The sequence below is a fragment of the Anabrus simplex genome, chromosome 1 (genome assembly GCF_040414725.1).
Source record: "Anabrus simplex isolate iqAnaSimp1 chromosome 1, ASM4041472v1, whole genome shotgun sequence".
NCBI classification, from domain to species: Eukaryota; Metazoa; Arthropoda; class Insecta; order Orthoptera; family Tettigoniidae; genus Anabrus; species Anabrus simplex.
This window is the reverse complement of record NC_090265.1, coordinates 23802724-23824685: the sequence shown is the minus strand read 5'-3', so window position 1 is coordinate 23824685 and position 21962 is coordinate 23802724. Positions and strand designations below refer to the sequence as shown.

Sequence of the window (21962 nt, the reverse complement as noted above, 5' to 3'; positions counted from 1 at the left end):
ATGATAAAGACTGATGGAGCTGTTGGTACACAGTGGTTGTACCAACTACTAAAGTGTATATGGAAACAAAAATGTGGACCAGAAGAGTGGAAAAAAGGGATAATAATACCAGTGTTTAAGAAAGAGGACAAGAAAGTTTGTGGTAACTATAGAGGACTCACACTTATATCGCAGGTAGTTAAAATACTGGAAAAGATATCAGAAGGAAGAATGAGAAGAAAGATTGAAGGAGAGTTACAAGAGGAACAATATGGCTTCAGAGTTGGAAGATCTCCAGTGGACCCAAACTTTAGCATGATACAGCTGATGGAAAAGAACTGGGAATATGGAAAGGATCTGGTCATGACCTTCATAGATATAGAAAAAGCATATGACAGTGTCCCCAGAGAGAAGGTTTGGGAAACCATGGTTAAGAAGAGACTCGGAAGAGAAATGTTAGAAATGGTGCAAGCAATGTGTTAGCAGAGTATAGTACGTGAACCTTTTCTTGAGCCCTGAGCTCCATAGTGCTGAATGGGAACTTGGGTTCAAGAAAAGGTTCGCGTACTATACTGACCCCAGTTGGAAAGACAGAATGGTTTAGGAATAAGACTGGACTACGACAGCTTAAATAGGTAGCAAGTGAATTAATGCAAAATGCTAGGGTGGACATGAAGATTAGCAAGAGGGTACAGCAGGGTAATGCATTCTACCAAAGTGTAAGAAAACTTGTTTGAAACAAAGAAGTACCAAGGAAAAGTAAAGAGATAATGTACAAAATGTACTATGTACCCATACTGACTTATGCAGCTGAGACATGGACTTTGACTAGCAGGCAAGAGAGTACAGTAGTTCAGCCAGTGAGATGAAATTCCTAAGAATTATGATAGGAAAGACAAGAAAAGACACAGTGAGAAGTGAAGATGTTAAGAAAGAAGTTGGGTTACAGAAGCTAAATGAGAGAGTTGAACAGAATAAACTGAGGTGGTTTCGACATGTAAAGAGGATGAAGGAGAATAGAATTCCAAGACAGATGTTGGAGGCAAAGTGCGAGGGCAAGAGAGTAAGAGGAAGACCTAGAACAAGGTGGACTGATCAGTGAAGAGCAGCATAAGAAGACAAAATTTAGACTGGGACAAGACTGTGGAAGAGGAATGGTAGAAGGAAAGAGGAAGATGGAGAAGTGCCATAAATACCCCGACCCAGCAGTAGCTGGATAAGGGGAAATGATGACGATGATCTTCGCTAGGCTGAAGACGTCCCCAAGAGGGACGAAACATGTACGTACAAATTCGCTTTAGCAAGAATTTTTTTGGTAAGTATTGTAAAGGTGGAAACTTTTACTGTTAATATCTTTAAAGTGTAATCCTGTTGAGAGTCCCATACACTGGAATGATACTCTAGCTGAAGTCTTACCGGACTTATATGCCCTCTCCTTAACATCTTTACTACAACCCCTAAATGCCCTCATAACCATGTGCAGATATCTATATTCTTTATTTACAATTCCGTTTATGAGATTACACAATGAAGATCTTTCCTTGTATGAACACTTAGGTACATACAGTGATCCCCGTAAGGAACTTTCATCCCATCAACACAGTAATTAAAACGGAGAGGACTTTCCCTATTAGTGAAACTCTCAACCTGACTTTTAACCCCACTTATCATACCATTGCCTGCTGTCCATATCACAACAATGTCAAGGTCTTTTTTCAGTTGCACACAATCTTGTAACTTATTCATTACTCTGTACAGTAAAACATCATCCGCAAAAAGCCTTATCTCTGATTCCCGTTCTTTACTCATATCATATACATATATTCAAGTTTAAGAACTTCATATATAAGAAAACAAAGGTCCAATAATACTGCCTTGAGGAATTTCCCTGTTAATGATTAGTCAGTTAAGATATAGTTTATTATGTGTAGCAGTGAATAGCCCTAGGCTTTAACTGCTCGTCCCATAGCTAGTAAACACTTCCCATTCCTGTTAGTTTAGATATCTTCCCATATTTAACCATCATATTTTTGTATCCTTCAGTCTTATTTCCAACTCTTGCTGTTGACCAGACTACGATGTCACTCAAGTGCTTCATGAATCTTGTCAACTTCATCCTCGGCTACCACCCATATGATGGATAAACTGCGACAACTCTTGTCCCAATTCCTCCAACAGGTAAATCTACCCACATCATACACTTTTACATGCCTAACAGACTTTGTTGTATGCAATAGTATTCCTGATGAACAGTCCTACCTCACACTCTGAACTTCCTTTTTTTCTCTTAGAATCAGCTTTACATCCCACCGACACAGATAGGTCTTATGGCGATAAAGGGATAGGAAAGGGCGAGAAGTGGGAAGGAAGCAGCCGTGGCCTTAATTGAGGTACAGTCCCAGCATTTGCCTGGTCTGAAAATGGGAAACCACGCAAAACCATCCTCAGGACTGCCGTCTGCGGTTTGAACCCACTATCTCCCAAATACTGGATACTGGCCACACTTAAGCGACTGCAGGTAACAAGCTCGGTCCTTCCCTCTTTAACACTTGTAAAGAATACTTTACAATCTCCTATCTCTTCCTCATTATCTCCCCTTACCCAATTATCACTAACTCGTAACACATCCAGATGCATCCTCTTTCTGATTCAGCCAATTCTACTTTGGACAGAGTGCACACAGTGTTGATTTCTCATTGTATTTTATTATTTGTCAATTCTCATATCCATCAGGACAAATGACCTAGATGTTAGGTCCCTCTAGACAACAAGCATCATCATATCCATCACGGCCTCAGTTCCCACCCCTGATAGATAATAGAGTTCTTCTGTACTATCAACCTTTCACGGTCACCTTATATACAGTATGTGTCAATACAGCAATCAAAGACCAGACACAAGCGTTGTAGAAAATACGAGGGAGAAGAGGCAACAACTCCTTTAGTTGTTTACCACGACAAGGCCATGAGGGACGAAAGAGTGAGTAAAGGTAATGTAGGATGTTCTTGCTTGTACACTCACCGTCAAAAGTAAAAGAACAGATCAGTAAGTGTACTTTCCCTTACCAACTAAACTCACCTGAGAAGTGGGAGCGGGAGAAGGACTCTTCAAGAGGCTCGTCAGCAGAGGAGATGTTGGTGTTGCTGGCGAGGGCTTCGGTTCCACCTGAGATTCCGATGTATCTTCATTTATTACCTGAAAAAGTAACCAGTTGTATTTCTATTAGATCTTACAACATGAGACATAACAGGCTCAAACAACTACTGTAGTACTGCTGTACATCTCCCCTTGCTGTCAGCGCTCAACGCCATGGAGGAGTAGCAAGGTGACATAGATGTTGACTCCCATAGGGAAGCCGAAATATTTGTCACGAATGAGTAAATTTATAATACCAATATAAATGGTCCGTTATTGGCTCCAAGTAGCCTACGCAGTGGCCTCCACGGTATGCAATAGCCAGCATCTTGGTAGGTATGCTAGGCACCAACTGATCTGCCCAACCTAGCATACATACATACATACATACATACATACATACATACATACATACATACATACATCATCATTATAGACTGTTATGCCTTTCAGCGTTCAGTCTGCAAGCCTCTGTGAATTTACTAAACGTCCCCACAATCCTCGATTTGCAACTAGTCTTGTGGCCTCATTTAGTTCTATACCTCTTATCTTTATATCATTAGAAACCGAGCCTAACCATCGTCGTCTTGGTCTACATCTACTTCTCTTACCCTCCATAGCAGAGTCCATTATCCTCCTAGGTAACCTATCTTCCTCCATTCGCCTCACATGACCCCACCACCGAAGCCGGTTTATGCGTACAGCTTCATCCATCAAGTTCATTCCTAAATTAGCCTTTATCTCCTCATTCCGAGTACCCTCCTGCCATTGTTCCCACCTGTTTGTACCAGCAATCATTCTTGCTACTTTCATGTCTGTTACTTCTAACTTATGAATAAGATATCCTGAGTCCACCCAGCTTTCGCTCCCGTAAAGCAAAGTTGGTCTGAGAACAGACCGATGTAAAGATAGTTTCGTCAGGGAGCTCACTTCCTTCTTACAGAATACTGTTGATCGCAGCTGCGAGCTCACTGCATTAGCTTTACTACACCGTGATTCAATCTCACTTACTATATTATCATCCTAGGAGAACACACAACCTAAAAACTTGAAATTATCGACCTGTTATAGCTTTGTATCACCCATCTGACATTCAATTCTGTTGGATTTCTTACCTACTGACATCAATTTAGTCCTCGAGAGGCTAATTTTCATTCCATACTCATTGCACCTATTTTCTAGTTCCCAGATATTAGACTGTAGGCTTTCGGCACAATCTGCCATTAGGACCAAATCGTCAGCATAGGCCAGACTGCTTACTACATTTCCACCTAATTGAATCCCTCCCTGCCATTTTATACCTTTCAGCAGATGGTCCATGTAAACTACGAACAGCAAAGGTGAAAGATTACAGCCTTGTCTAACCCCTGTAAGTACCCTGAACCACGAACTCATTCTACCATCAATTCTCACTGAAGCCCAATTGTCAACATAAATGCCTTCGATTGCTTTTAATAATCTGCCTTTAATTCCATAGTCCCCCAGTATGGCGAACGTCTTTTCCCTCGGTACCCTGTCATAAGCTTTCTCTAGATCTACAAAACATAAACACAACTGCCTATTCCTCTCGTAGCATTCTTCAATTACCTGGCGCATACTGAAAATCTGATCCTGACAGCCTCTCTGTGGTCTGAAACCACACTGGTTTTCATCCAGCTTCCTCTCAACGACTGATCGCACCCTCCCTTCCAAGATGCCAGTGAATACTTTGCCTGGTATACTAATCAATGAGATACCTCGATAGTTGTTGCAATCCTTCCTGTTCCCTTGCTTATAGATAGGTGCAATTACTGCTTTTGCCCAATCTGAAGGTACCTTACCAACACTCCACACTAATTTTACTACTCTATGAAGCCATTTCATCCCTGCCTTCCCACTATACTTCACCATTTCAGGTCGAATTTCATCTATTCCTGCTGCCTTATGACAATGGAGTTTATTTACCATCCTTCCACTTCCTCAAGCATAATTTCACCAACATCATTTTCCTCCTCCCCATTTGCTTGGCTGTTCACAACACCACCAGGATGATTTCCTTTTACATTGAGAAGATGTTCAAAATATTCCCTCCACCTCTCCAGTGATTCCCTGGGATCTATTATGAGTTCACCGAATTACTCAAAACACTGTTCATTTCCTTTTTCCCTCCCTTCCTAAGATTCTTTATTACTGTCCAGAAAGGTTTCCCTGCTGCTTGACCTAGCCTTTCCAAGTTGTTACCAAAATCTTCCCATGACTTCTTTTTGGATTCAACAACTATTTGTTTCGCTCTGTTTCTTTCATCTACGTACAACTCCCTGTCTGCCTCGGCCCTTGTTTGGAGCCATTTTTGATAAGCCTTCTTTTTACATTTACAAGCTGCTCTCACTTCATCATTCCACCAAGATGTTCGCCTTTTCCCATCTTTACACACAGTTGTTCCTAGGCATTCCCTAGCTGTTTCTACTACAGCATCCCTGTATGCCACCCATTCACTTTCTATATTCTGAACCTGCTTACTGTCTACTGTTCGAAACTTCTCACTAATCATATCCATGTACTTCCGTCTAATTTCCTCGTCCTGGAGATTTTCTACCCTTATTCATTTGCAGACAGATTTCACTTTCTCTACCCTAGGCCTAGAGATACTTAGTTCACTGCAGATCAGATAGTGGTCTGTGTCATCAAAAAATCTGCGGAAAACTCGTACATTCCTAACAGATTTCCTGAATTCAAAGTCGGTTAATATATAGTCTATTATGGATCTGGTACCCCTAGCCTACCATGTGTAGCGGTGAATAGCCTTATGCTTGAAGAATGTATTCGTAACAGCTAAACCCATACTAGCACAGAAGTCCAGCAAACGCTTCCCATTCCCATTAGCTTCCATATCTTCCCCACATTTACCAATCACCCTTTCGTATCCTTCAGTTCTATTCCCAACTTTCGCATTGAAATCGCCCCTTAGCACTATTCTATCCTTGCTGTTGACCCTGACCACGATGTCACTCAATGCTTCATAAAACTTGTCAACTTCATCCTCATTCGCACCCTCACATGGTGAATACACGGACACAATTCGTGTCCTAATTCCTCCAACTGACGAATCTACCCACATCATTCGCTCATTTACGTGCCTAACAGAAACTATGTTCCGTGCAATGGTATTCCTGATAAAGAGCCCTACCCCAGATTCTGCCCTTCCCTTTCTAACACCCGTCAAGTACACTTTATAATCTCCTATATCTTCCTCGTTATCTCCCCTTACCCGAATATCACTTACTCCTAGCACATCCAGATGCATCCTCTTTGCTGACTCAGCCAGTTCTACTTTCTTTCTTCCATAAGCCCCATTAATATTGATAGCTTCCCATCGAATTCCATTTCGTTCACCAAGTTGTTTCCAAGGAGTCCCTCGCCTGTCAAATGGGAGTGGGACTCCGTTACTCCCATAGGTCCGAGGCTTGCTTAAACTGTTCTGAGCTCGGTAGATTCATGAAGCAGGATGCTACCCTACTTACACATAGTCCAAGTGAGGATCTCTCCTCTAACGGGTTATGGACCACCGGTGGATTGTATAGTCCTAGCCGCCTGAGCACAAGGAGGGCCAGGACTCAGAATATGTCCGAGATGCCTACTCCCATTCCATAGTAACTGGTATCCCGACTCTCAGGACCACTTAGTAGGCCACTCAGCCGTTGCCCATGGTTCACGAACTAGGACGTGACTACAGTAACCCACAAACCTAGCACACGAGGGCAAAACGTTGGCAACCAGGAATGAGTTAGCTGGAAAATTTATAATGTCCAATAACGGACCATTTATATTGGAGTAGTAAGGAGCAGGAAATTTATCCAGCGGCGGGTAGTGCTTTTGTACCTGTTTTTTTTAACATGGCAGTTTTATAATTTTATGACATGTACTTTATGGTACAATAAAACCATAAGAGTAAATGCACAACGTAATGTATTCTTGCATTATTACACTAAGTATAACATGTACATTGTGCAGTAAATGTCATTTGCATTCTGTGTGTAAGTGAACAAAAAATTGTCCAATTAAATACTGTTAATTACACAAACAATAATGTAAAAGAAGATACTCTATAATATAAAACCAAATATTAAGGAAAAGATTACTCTTGCTCTCTAGTCCTTAGGTGTGGATGGCCTACATTAATTTGACAGTATTTAAAACAGCACTATTAAAATCAACACAACACTGTGAGTGGCGTGAAGTCCGGTCTGCTGCGGTTAGTTACTCGTCTCTCCAGACCTGCTCACTGGCTTGCTCTGTTTCGTTTCTCCCGAGCAGTAAACCTGCTCTGATCTCACAAGTTAGGAAGCTGGTTGAACATGGTTTATAGCATAATTAGAAGAAATATATATAAATAATTATATACTGTGAAAAGGCAGTCGCCCAAAGAACAAACATGCTTATGAAAGAACTAATGTTGTACATGTGATAGATCAGACAGAACACAGGCAAAATTATCTTACTAACCTAATGAAGTATAAAGTGACCTTGAACATTGTTCCTCTGGAATAAACTGTAGAATATAATGAACGAAACAGAACAGCAGTAGATGGGAAGCTCAACCCTCAGAGTTTAAGAAGAGCAAGAAGATTTGCCTAATTCAAAAGTCATAGAGAAAAGATCATACAAAGGAGGTATGATACATTATCAATTAGAGGAAGGAAGGTAGGAATTTAACAGCATTGTTGGTAAACAACACTTCAAAATTTTTACAGTGATAGGGAAAAAAAAACCCTCCCGGATATGAGACATAGGTCATCTACAACGTCATTCTGTCTACAACCTTTCATACACTTAGGAAATTAGGAGCAAGCTTCCAGGGTTTGCTGCTTAGACGCAAGGTCAGCCAGGTACAATACGGTCATAAGAGTTTGTACTGCCTGATCTCCACAGACATTATTTAAACCCCTGTGAAAGTTTGCAATGGTCTCCTGCTCTAGAAAAAGAAATTCAGTCAGAGCTCTCTGGTTTGTACGTATATCATGTGCACCAGCCTTTCCACAACACAATTATCACCTTTCCATAAAGAAGGTGGCACTTCTCCAAAATTTCATTTAAGAAAAAGGCTTTATGTACTGAATGCCCTAGTATTTCCTAAGAATTCTTTAACTAGTCAACAGATGATGACATAATTCAACAAATTCAAAGAGAAAAGAGCAATAAACATAACAGTGGTAATCCAAATCAAAGTTCTGATTGTACAAACAAACTCAAAATACAGAGAACATGTACCTGACCTATACTTGGATACGGGATGCAAGAGCGTTTTACGAGACCAGAGTCAAGGTATATGCAAAAATATTTAAGTTCCTAGCTACTACTCTAATTTGTTAATTATTTATATTCCCTTTTTGGGGTTAATTAGTGTTACAGTACCTTTCTATTTGACGACTTCTCTTGCCTCAACTTTATTCTTTTAATTTTCCCTATCTTGATTATATATATTCTTGCGTCTGCACTTTAGCATAGAATGCTAAATTAGTAGTATTTCTTGTAATAGTTTCTTTCCATGGAATTGCTTGTTGTTCTCTTCTTGTTGTTGTTGTTAGATAGTTATGTTTTAACAATACTTTATTATCACACCACTGTAAGTGATCACTGCCCCCGGGATATTTCCCAATTGCGATGTATTTGTTAATAATAATTTAATGTACTGAATAGCTTTCTTGCTTAAAGTTCGTTCAGTTCTCGACCTTTCCATGTTTTGAATTTGACTGGTCAAACCTCCTGCGTACTGAGACGTTTCTTCATTACATCAGATGATGTACAAAACGAAAATGATCGTATTATGTTTCCTATATTTAATGTATTTTTGTGTTGTTTACAACCTACTCATGACTCTTTCTCTAACTTTGTATGCTCTCAGTTAATCTCTTACCTAAGCCCACTTCACCTATTATAAAGTGGACATGCCATTTCTTCTTGGTTCATTCTCGTCAACACCATGCTAAGACTCACATTCTCGTCGTAACCTTGGCTGTATGTACTTGAAACAGGCCAGCAACCTTCAATACTTCGCCAGTTAGAGGCTTGCAGGGCAAGCTGATGTCACCACTTGATGAGTAGCCGGCATGCCAAGGCTTCACCACATCTACAGCTCACACGTGGAGTGTGTTAGTACTTCTCAATTTTGACAAGCACTAAGCTCTTTTTAAATGTGTAAACATTTTTATTATGTGTTATTTTCCACCTATTCCAGACGTCATCACGTAGTTGCTCTAGGGAGCTGGTGTTACCTGCTCCGCTCTGGAAGGCTGTCTGTCACGTGACAAGAGAGCAGCGGACAGGCGGATAGCATACCGTGGCCGTAGTGTACTTGCCGCCCGGAAATGTTACCATATGAACAACAGCTGTAATAATAATAATTTTGAGCATGGATCATGTGAGACGAACGGGACACAACAGGACAAGAAAATTATTCATTGACAAAGGAACATACAGCAGTGTGCAATATGTCCTGAATAAAACATTTTCACGATCAACTGAAGCTTTTGAGACACGTACATTTACCGAAGGAAAATACAATTTGTGTGCTTTGTACACATTCTTTTAACTATCATTAACACACATTTCAATATTTTTATATCATTTGTGACTATGTCAACAAATTAAACACAAGAATTGAAACATATCACTGGTGTACTGCTCCTTCACAGGACCTTTGGGCTCGTTTAGATAGTATTGTATCAATGTTTGGTACTATCGTTTGCGTACTGGCAAGTCGCAAAGCACATTTCAAGTTTTCATCGGTGAGCCTACTTCTGTGTCTAGATTTACAAATCTTCATTAATGAAAACATCTGTTCACATAAATAAGTTGATTCGAATATGCTTAAAACATGTACATAAAATTTGTGCAATCTAGGAAATCTCTCCTGTGGAAAACAAACATAAAATTCAGTCAAACTGTTTGTGTTTGCAAACCTATCTTTAGTTTCAGTATCACACTGTAAGTCAATCAGGTCTAGCTGCAGTTTTGGTCTAACAGTTTGCACATCCATTGTGAAGGGCATAGCGAACACCTGCAGATCCTTTTCTAATGCTTGAATATCGTGAAACCTACTCTCAAATTCCTCATATAGTGAAATTAAAACCAACTAGGCCTGAACACCGTGTGATGCGAGGAAACACACTATTGTCACCTCACATCAGTTCACATGTATCATGTCGCAATCTAACCTGTCCATAAAGATGTACTATACCTTCAAGTCACTGGCCTTCAGTACGTATTACGTCATGCACTTCCCCTACTTGCTCGCTAAGCTGGTCTCTTTCCTCGAATGGAGGAGCAAACTGGCTCCGACGGCATTTTGCTCTCGATTGACGATGCCTGACCTATTCAATACAATCAATCATAAGATTAATGTTCTTTCCTCATTAAACTATGAACATGGGACATGTTTCGCCCCTTTTAAAGGGCATCATCAGCCTTATCATCGCCTCAATACCAAAACAGGTACCTGATTAGCTATGATATAATCTAAAATTTCTTATAATTCAAAACGTTAACATGATGTATAGTCGTTATTTAAGGAACTTGATTAGACATGAGAATAATTAATATGCTAAAGGTCTAATGCCTTGGTCAAAAGTAAAAAGTGATTAACATATATGGTACAATAGACATCGGTAAAATTGAAATGAGTTAAAACATTTTTTAAACAAGATTTAATAAGGAAATACTTTCCAACACGTAAAGTTTTGACATGTTATTTAATTACATGCGCAGATCTAGTGATTAGTTCTCGTTGAAAGGTTGATAAAGTTGGTGTTGCAACTTTTGAAGGTAGAAGTTATTTTATTGTTGTATTCTTGACTGAAGGCTTATTATTGAGTAATATATTTGGTGGTGTGTTAAAATTGTAATAGTCTTATTAACTATCTTCTTTTGTATACATTAATATTGTGGTGTTGGCGTCCTGCGTCGATGTTGTGGCATTCTAATGTTAGCTTGTTGATCAAAAAGAGAACAGGCTGTGGGACAGTTGTGATATCACAGTGTTGAGTGTATATAAGCTCTGTAATGGGAGAAGTTAGAATTAACCAGATTTAAAAATAATGAATTTTATAACTTGCAAACACCAAGCTGCCTTATACTACAACTCTACTTGTGGTTCCACCACGAATTCTCCAAGAAACTACAAGATCGCAACCTTCTCGTCTTGACAATTCAGAGCACCACATCACGGTGACCAATAAGACATCGGCATGTTATCACTTCTTTTCTAGGACCTCAGCACACCACATGGGGATCCCTAGACAGCAGAATGAGATCACCACTTTCTCTTCTCCAAGTCTACGGACTTAAACCTGCAGCTGAATTAAGGCATTTTTATACATAATCAGCTTCAACTTTCAATCAATCAATACTGATCTGCATTTAGGGCAGTCACCCAGGTGGCAGATTCCCTATCTGTTGTTTTCCTAGCCTTTTCCTAAATGATTTCAAAGAAATTGGAAATTTATTGAACATCTCCCTTGGTAAGTTATTCCAATCCCTAACTCCCCTTCCTATAAATATTTGCCCCAGTTTGTCCTCTTGAATTCCAACTTTATCTTCATATTGTGATCTTTCCTACTTTTATAAACGCCACTCAAACTTATTCGTCTACTAATGTCATTCCACGCAATCTCTCCGCTGACAGCTCGGAACATACCACTTAGTCGAGCAGCTCTTCTTCTTTCTCTCAATTCTTCCCAGCATCGTAAGTATTTTTCTAATGTGCTTCTTCCTTTCTTAAAGGCTGAAACTATTTTCGCTACTTCCAGGAGCGGCCAAACTTGAAGATAGGTATTTCCACTTTACAACCGTTAACACTTTTCAATCAATATGAAGCATTCAAAGTTCAAGCATTTCTTTCTTGCAATATACAGTGCTGTCTTGATTAATCCATTTGTGTGTGGCAAATTCATGTATGTGGGGTTATGCCATTTCTCCACTCACCATCTCTGAATTGTATCTACAATGTGTAGACAATAAATAATAATCATGGGCCCTATTAAAAAAGAAGGCAAGTATAGAATCAGGTACAACAATGAACTGTACCAACAATTAGAGAGCATTACAACATCTATGAGGAAGAGGAGATTGAATTTCTATGGTCACGTCATGAGAATTGACAATCAGAGGTTCACCTCCAGAATCTTCCACACCATCTCTAGAGGGAAAACTACTAATGCCAAGTGGGCAAGACTTGTCAGAAAAGACCTTCAACAATTGGACATTGCTCCCAGTGAAATCTATGACAAGAATAGGTACAAAACATTGATCAGAACATCAAACTATCTCCAGTCACTAACAGAAAAAACAATGTGTCTGGAAGGAGGTGTGAAATGGACTCAGGAGCAGAAATACGTTCACAGTGCAATAATGTAGGGGTACTGGTCTAAGAAGAAAACTGCTAGAGATAAGAACCACGTGGTCCATAGCAGGCCCAAATGGAACTAAAATAATAATAATAATCCAAGAACCGAGCTCGATAGCTGCAGTCGCTTAAGCGCGGCCAGCATCCAGTATTTGGGAGATAGTAGGTTCGAACCCCACTGTCGGCAACTCTGAAAATGGTTTTCCATTTTCACACCAGGCAAATGCTGGGGCTGTACCTTAATTAAGGCCACGGCCACTTCCTTCCCACTCCTAGCCCTTCCCTGTCCCGTCATCGCTGTAAGACCTATCTGTGTCGGTGCGACGTAAAGCCACTAGCAAAATAATCGAAGAAATTTCAAAGTGTCAATCTATTTAAGTTAAATCAAGGACAGTGAGTCTTTGACACTTTTTTCTCAGCGTCAGTATTTATATTTGTTTCATTCAATTTAATTTGTGCCTTGTAAGACTTTTTTTTAAGCACTTCAAGTTAAACTTTTTTTTTTTGAGTCAATATGCAAACATTTGAATTTCAAAGTTATTTAATCAACTTGGTCCATAATTGTTTGTAACATTCCTTTTTTCTCTTTAAGAATTTCCAGGTGAAATGTCTAATAATCATTCTAGGTATGAAGTTAAACTTCAGGTTAACTGTTAACAAGCTTTCATGGTTAAGTTTAAGAATATTTGTTATAAATTGTTTAATATTATCTTTAAACATAAGCAACATTTTCTTGGGTTTTTTCCCTGCTCACTTCCCTTATCTACTGTCTTTTCAACCCATCTTCTGGTAAGCTTTTACCTTTCCACACCTTATCCCATTTTCCTGGAACGGAATAAACTCCACCACCAGGACGTTATCACAGTTTACCCCATGGCGCAAAGGCTGCATTGTATTAAATGTCAAAATTCAGTCACATGGTACAAGGTCCGGGCTGTGGGGTGGATGCAAAGAACAGTTCACCCAAGCTTTGTGACTGCTTCACGTGTAGGCAGGGTTGTGTGTGGCCTTGCACTGTCATCCTGAAGAAGGATGTTGTTGACATCTTTATGGGGACAAACAAGCAGAAATTCTCTCTCCAAATTTTCAGATTCTCTATGTAAACTTCTGAGGTTATTGTGTGACTAGAAGCCAATGTAGCGTTTGAGGGATGTTCCACCTTTCAACACATTGCAACAATTTATTCAATTATAAGAAGACCGATTTCGACTCCCATGGAGTCATCATCAGGTCTTGGAGAAAATTAAATTAAGGGGAAAATTATAATCATCAAAATGAAAAATCCATGCATCTATAGGTGTCAATGAGAATCACTCCTTCAGGATCCCAGAAGACTAAGGCCATAACCTTGCCAGATTTTAGCCCTGACTTGAACTTTTTCTTCCGGGCTTGAAGTTGACAAGTTTTATGAAGCACTGATTGACATCGTAGAAGTTGACACAACTGTTCTCCACTTATTCTCTTGTTATCCACTTGTATTTATTCATAAATATGCCCTGAATACCACAGATTCAATTAATTTATTTCTCCCTAAATAAGTTTCGAAACACTGAAGAACCTAACAATCATATGTGGGGTGTTCAATATATACTGTAATGCAACACATTTTATTTCTTGGCCAATTTCAATTTTAAACAATTGGAACTTTGTTTGCGACATCCCTGAATATTCCTGCTTCGTCTTGTAGAGTTTAATTAATTTCCAATAGATGGCAACACTATAACTAGTCTCCAAACTGGCGTCTGTAACAGAGGTGCGTACCAAACAGACAGCAGTTATTCAGTTTCTTTTGGTGGAAAAATAAGGGCATCACAGATATTCATAGGCACTTGCAGAATGTCTACAGAGACCTGGCAGTGGACAAAAGCACGGTGAGTCACAGGACGAGGTGTGTTTCATCATCTATCTGAAGGGACTCTGAAGGGGTTATTCTGTTCGATGTCCTCCCTCGTGGTGAAACGATCAACTCTGAAGTGTATTGTGCAACTCTAAGGAAATTGAAGAAATGACTTCAACATGTTCGTAGCCACAAAAATGCAAACAAGCTTCTCCACGACAACGCAAGACCTTAAACAAGTCTGTGCACCCGACAGGAGCTCACAAAACTTCAGTGGACTGTTCTTCCTCATCCACCCTACAGCCTGGATCTCGCGCCTTCTGACTTCCATCTGTTTGGCCCAATGAAGGATGCACTCTGCAGGAAGCACTATATGGATTATGGGGAAGTTATCGATGCAGCACGATGTTGGCTCCAACAATAACCAGTCGAGTGATATCATGCACGCATACAGGCTCTCACATTACGGTGGCGTAAAGCCGTAGCACTGAACGGAGATTATCGTAAAAAATAGGGCATTGTAGCAAAAAGATTGGGGAACAACATGGTGCATTTGAATCCTCAGTGAAACTAACCTGCTTTTAGAATAAAAATGTGCTGTGTTATATATTGAATTCCCTTCGTAAATTAACTGAATCAAAACAGAAAAAAATGGCTTCAAGTACTTTGACCTGAAAATGAAATTGAGGATGCCACGGAAGAAGTGATCAGATCATGCTTATTACTCAAGGTTTTCCCCTGGTTATATTTAACATTTAACAAAAAAACAGAATAATAAAATATAAATATTGACATTAATTCTTAATTTATTTTGCCAGTTGCTATTTCTTGAAGATATGTCTCTTGGTCCAGGCCAGAGCAAAATGTAGCCTTCACTAAGTCTCGGTCTCATTTATGGTCGTGACAATATGTAAACTGCTCAGGTATGGGTCCGGCTGAATAATTACATAAGAGGAAAATTCTTGTGATGCCATTTCATGAGATTGTTGTTTGGTCACAGGCTCAAAATAATGAATCCATGTTATATTCCCTTTGACGATTTTGGATAAGAAATCATAATCAGCCTCGTGATGTTCAAGCATCTTTGCACAAATCGTCGTCCTCTGTTCCTTATTGTCATCAGTTACGCACCCAGGGACCAACTCAGAAAAAAAAAACCTTTGAATAGATAAATGGTGGATAATTATGATGGCACTACACACAGAGTTGTCAATTTGAGTAGCCATTTCTTTGGATATTCACCTACCACCACGAATAAGCCCGTTTCATGTTGAACAGGTGCCGGTATCACAGCTGCATGCGAACATCCTGAACATTGAAGCTCTGAAAGTCTCACTTTACCTCGTTGTGCTTCCCCAACACCAGCCAGTCTTGAGTCAGTCACGTGACAGTTCGGAGCAAGTCAGAGGAGTGAGACATGAAGTGGCGCATAGGAACTGAGCTTTAGAGTGAAATGCTCAGGGGACAACACTGCACTGTGAAAGGCCATGTTGGAGAGCAGGGGGTTCGACACACCAGAGGGCTGTGTGTTCGATCATATTTGGGAGTACAAACTTTAACAAGTTGAAAGCTCAAACACAAGTGCGTAGATACCTGTACATAGTGATTTAATAAATTTAGTCGGCAGAAGACAGTTAGTCATAATTATGATGGCACTACACACAGAGTTGTCAATTTGAGTAGTCATTTTAGTCGAACGACATTGATAACCTGCCTCATTATTATATATTTCTAGTACTAATAGTCTTGTCATCAGTTAGCAAGAGATCCACATATCGGGGGTTCTACTGTTTTCTACTCTCTTGCATTTAACTCCAGTCTCTCTCCATGAAAACTGTCACATTGCAGAGACCCTCAAGTTGTTGGAGGTTCAGTTATCTACTCACAGTAATTGCCAGTCCAACAGAACTAGGCTCAATATAGCTGAAAGCAAGTGTAGCTAATATGCATAGTCACTCAAAAGAGTATTGTAGTATGTTTCCTGCATTTAATATTTTATCAGACATGTTAATTATCATCAAAGTATAATTCACCTCGCATGCAGACACAAACCCTGTGGATACCCACAACAAATATTATATCCATAGGTTCAATTGTTTCTGAGAAAACTGTACCTTTTTTTTTTTTTTTTTTGAGCAACTGTACATCTGTAGCCTAGTCTACTAACTTGAATCCTACTATTTCTGCACAGCTAATCAGGAAAGGAAATGGAAGGATCAAGTCGTCATCATCACTGTCAACATCCTTTAACCATCTCCAGTCACCTGGGTGTGGTACGAGAGCACTATCCATCTTTGTCTATCCAGGTACATCTCTTCCTTCTCAACTTGGTACCATTCGTTAGTGATTTCAACAGAGGTCTTTGCATCACTAGTTATAACACTACCAAAATAGGAAAATGAAAACCTTCCTAGATCTTAAAAACCTAACACCATTGGATAGGAAGTCAGGAATGAAAGAGAGGAGCCTAGCACAAGTAAGTCAACCGAACTCAGAATCTTGCTGGAGTCATCTTTCTGCAGTGAATTTAGAGTAAAATAGACTCCATTCAGCAACGGAATGACCCTGGGTCTAGTGGAGACAACCTATGTAGGTGACATTCTCAAATCCTAAGTCATACTAGTCAAAATATTTTTGTTCTCGTATAGTACTTATTAATTAAACTCATTTACGTGAAAAAAAAAAAAAGATGAGCCAACTTTGATCACCTACAAGTAACTCAAGTACTCATGCTCCTCAACTGTTAAAAATGCTCATACCACTTCCTCAAAAATCTGTGTTAACATTTTCCCTTGTAACAACAACTGTATCGCAGTACGTTCAGATCCCACATTCTGACAGAAAACATTAAAAAGATGCAAATTAAGAGGGGGGTCTCAATTTAATAATAGCTTTTCTTTTTTTCAGTACACACAACACACGCTTGACTCAAGACATCTTTATTTTTCACCTACCTAGAACTAAACTCTAAGGGTCAACAGCTATTCATGAAGAGTAAACACAATCACACTGGGACAGACAGTCACTATGATAAAATAACACAAACCCTGACAGTCTCTGTCAATCCTCCACATCGCCCTCTAAAGTGACGACCACCTGTACCGGACAACTCATCTGCGGTGCACAGAAACACTGTCCGTATCATGCCATCTCAACTGGGCAGCAATCCTTCGATCATGGCTTTCCTCCACGTGCCAAGGGAGAACGTCGTCAAGGATCAGGATGTCTCCAATACAGAGCTGTGTTGGCTTTCCCCATCTCTTACAAAAGTCGTTGAGAGATTAGATTGAGGCAAAACTCTTAGTTCTAGACCAACTGATATGGTTGTGAGCTGCTTTCCAATGAGATAGTGTGCCAGGTCAGTATTTCAGTCTTCTCCTTGTGCAATCGGCCTGGAATTTACAGCACCTTCAGTACTAATCAAGGTGGTATTCAGCTACTCATCAGTAAACTTTGCCTGTCCTAATACCTTACTTAGACATTTCGTGGTGCCCATCATTATCCCCACAAAGCCACTCGTGAGGCAAAAATACTTCCACGTGATAGTATTATGAACGAGATATTGGTTATTAGTCATTGAGTCAGAAAATGCCTTCTAAATTCTAAGTTTCATAATTGTGGCATGGGACGATTTTGCATTGTTGGTATAAATGCTGTGGGGCAAACCATTTCTTCTAGCGAATCTCTTAACACTAGGTTTACCGCAGCGGTCAAAATGACCGTTTTCAGTTTTGTTTTCGCTATCACTCTCGTTATACGGTTAGAACATGCAAACCCTTCGGTGGCTTTTAACGATATTTAGTGTAATTTTCGGCACATAGCTTCAAAAAACCCGTAACTCCTTTCTGGTTAGCGCTATGAGGTCATATACCTACTTATACCGGGCGGTCATTTTGACCGGTATTGCAGTAGCTACCCCATCAGACTTTTGTGGCATTCATTTAGAACGGGATATCACTCTAACAAGCAGTTACAGTGTACTTCATTACCGTAATATAGGATAGAACTTATTGTTGTGCTGCGATGGGACAGCCGATGGCTCTTTTCAAACATGATTCAAATACACTGACAGGAAAATATAGTCAGTATTAGTTCAGTAATGAAAGGTGTGCAATCGTAACGAGCAGTCAATTGTCGTGTTCACACGTTACAAACATTCAAACTAGATTTCCCGATTGTAATTCCCTACAAGAAGCATGTACTCGCATAGTCTGCAAATGGATGCCGAAATTCTGAAGCATAAGCATATAATTTCCCCATCACAATCAAGCGATGAAGCTGGGACTGATTTACACCTCGATAATTGCGAAGACCTGTATAACTTGACAAACGGAAATAGTTCGGATAGTGGTTTTAGTTGCGTCGAGCCTGCAGAATTTCCACGTGAACATGAAATCACACAGCAGCCTTGACCTCAAAGGTTAGGGAACTACCCGCCAAGTGGCGATGCACGCACACTGGCAAAGTAGCTGATGACAAAGGTAAGACTATTTGAAGTTAGTCATTTTGTATTTACGTAATTCTGTGCACAGTGTAAGTAAGTTTGGTATTACATTTTTCAGGTGAAGGAAACACTAAGGAAGATAATGAAATTACTAGCAAGGAGCACGATATCAACTACAGAAGGCCGAGCATACGCTGTGGTATGTCAACATATGGGCATGGTCAGCATATGACGGTCGGCGAGGAAGAAGTCGCTTTGGATGGAACAGTGCGGACTCTTGTTGATCTACAAAGCCTGCCAGGCCGTCGAGGACAGTAAAATATACTGAGGGAAGTCCGAGGTCTAACAGGACATGCAAAACGCCACACTGAAGGAACTTGTGCTGCTACAGCTTGTCGTCTTTTTATTGACGAATCCAAGCAGCGCCACGTCAAATGATACACTGAGGTTGGAGCCCGCGAAGTTCTGAACAATCCTGAACGGACACTTTCTTTGGAAGAATTGGACGTTGTCACATTGGTATTTTATACGCACGCGGAACTTATGGAGCTGACATGAACGTTCTCGATCTGTGGTCCTGGAATTTTCTCCCAAACTGTGGCACGAAACCGTTTCCTGGATATCATGAGGTTTCTTCGATTCAATGACAAATCTACCAGCAGGGATCGCCTGAAAATTGATAGATTGGCGCTTGTACCTGTGCGGGACAAATTTATATCTAATTTTACTATTTGCTTCAGACCAAGTGAGAACATTACCGTGGATGAACAGATCTTTCCATCAAATGCTAGATGCCCATTTATGCAGTATATGGCCAATAAACCAGAAAAGTTTGGTATGAAATTTTGGTTGATTGTGGATGTGGAAGTCAAGTATGTTGTAAACGGTTTTTCTATCTTGGAAAAGATGAAACGCGACCCACTGATCAGACCCTAAGTGAACACGTAGTATTGTGTCTTGCTGAGTTTTTCATCAATCAGGGAAGAAGTGTGCAAAGGGAACAAGATAATTGAAAGGTGTGCAATCTCTAAAACAACTGGTCTATTGTTAATTTCACTTCAAAGGTGACCAAGCAAAGTGTGTGTGTGTGTGTGTGTGTTCAGTGAGAAAAATAAGTTGAAAAGCAGAAAGTGACATTCATGCACATATGTATATAATGTAAGGTAAAGTGTGTAAGAAGAACATTCTGCCTTACTAGTGTACTTATTTATTGATTTATTTATTTATTCATAATAGTGTTTACAAGTCATGCATGATAATTAAATTATGGTCTATGATGTTTTTATACTAAATTCGAACCTTTTTCAGACATCAATATCCTCAAGAAACGAATGCCTGCCACTATCGGTCAAAATGACCGCTTCGGTAAAAGTAGGTAGAAAGAATGTTTGGTAATCCTAGTGTTAAAAGTTCCATTATGATGGTGTTTATCGTCAATATCTGAGCAGAGTCCCAAAAGTGGCACACGGGAACAGTGCATTATAGGCTATGTGCATCTCAGCCCCCATCTTAATGTGCAGGACTCCAGCAGAGTAAATGGCCGTAATAGACGAAGACTTGGTGGGTTTCACTCGGTCCGTTGGCAGTGACACTTCTCTGAGATCTTGCATGCATGGCAAGGTTGTGATGTGTGCGACGTTCTCACATTACTGCTGAATGCTTGGCATTTGATGATCGGTCAGAATGCTCCATCACCCCATCATCTCCAAGTTCCAGAAAAGACTGATTGGAGGAAATTTTAACATACCATAGTTGATGGAGCAATTCCAGCTGGTGCACAGTTCGGGTCAATGATCTTGATGTTTCCTGTGGTTATTGCAAATTGTTTCTCAGTGACACTAGGAATTCATACAATCGTATGATTAGCAGAGTCAACAAACTCCTCACATTTCTGCACGTCCTCTTCCTAGTCACTGTCATCAAGGGAGTCATGAATCTCGTCATCGAGGCCAGTAAGTCGAACCACAGTCTCTTGTAGTCTCTCTCTGTAGTACTGGTAGTCTTTGAGCAGTAAACTCTTCAAAGTCGCCAGCTGTTTTCTGGAGTTATCTTGTCATTGTGGGTCAGGTCGTACATCTTAGGTGTGGTGAGTTCTTCCTCAATGAGTGCTCTTGTCCCTGCTACAAGGAAGTGCAAAGTACTGGGAAGGGGTGATTCAAGCATGTGTACTTTAAACTTAAGAAACAGGAAACTCAATTAACGAAGTTCACATGCATGAACTTCCACTTTTTACTAACAGGGTGCACCTGCATAAACATATGGAGGAGAGGAATAGTTTCAAACTGCACTGACAGATGGCATATTTGTAAGTGAAAACAAAACTTCCTGTAAAGTTTTAATAACTCTTCAGAGAGCGTGCACAAGTCCCCTCATGACTGAAATCTATATATTATCACAATATTGCACAACTGCTGGGTGGAGGATCACGCAAGTCATGCAATCTAAAGAGAACTCGCACCAGCCTCCCTGAACATGTGCTTCAATTCATGCTACGCAAATGGCGAGTTTCATAGAGGGCACACTTCTCAATTGTGGTGAGAACAGAACTGTCAACAGAGCGCGCTGAGAAGTACCAACTTCCAGATTTCTGTCTCATGAGCACTGTACTAACCTTGATGCAAATAATACCTGCACCCAGACATTTATATATAATTTAATAGCACACAATTTGTGTATATAAAGCGATTACATGTCATTTAAACATAAGTCAATTATAGGCCTATTTCTCTTAGATCATTCCATGACATGGTAACGAGAACAAGTCAAATTACACAGAGTACACACACAACTCTCGTCCGGTTCATGAAAGATCCTGGTTTTGCAGAGTTTGTAGTGGTATCCATGAATTGCCATAGAATTGATAAAATGTCGGAGGTCCTGGTTTGTATTGGTCCATGTTCTGTTCGTCATTGCTTCAGTCGTATAGAATTCGGGACAAATATCATTCCTTTTGGCCACTCTTTCGTCCAGGAGTTTCTTCCATTGGTCTGTATAAGGTAGAGCAAGCTTGAATCTCAAATCTTCAATTAGGAAAGGCTCCCTTGCAAGTTCATAAACCAGTCTTGATCTAGTGAATCTAGACACACACAGGGTTGTCTTTAAGAATCTGGCTTTGACTTTTTCTAGAATGTGTAGGTCATTCTTTGTTAGCTTATCCCAAATGATTTTCAGCCCATATGTTAAAATAG

The 21962-nt window shown here is 40.0% G+C and overlaps 1 protein-coding gene across 4 annotated transcripts in view; it reads right to left on the bottom strand.

The window, feature by feature from the left end:
- Nucleotides 1–21962, bottom strand: part of LOC136883405 (bromodomain-containing protein 8) — a 445412-nt gene that overhangs the window by 271383 nt on the left and 152067 nt on the right. For all 4 annotated transcript variants that reach the window (XM_067155679.2, XM_067155690.2, XM_067155698.2 and 1 more), the window contains one exon: nucleotides 3058–3174. In XM_067155679.2, coding sequence (XP_067011780.2) covers nucleotides 3058–3174 — 117 coding nt within the window. The remainder of the gene's footprint in view (nucleotides 1–3057; nucleotides 3175–21962) is intronic.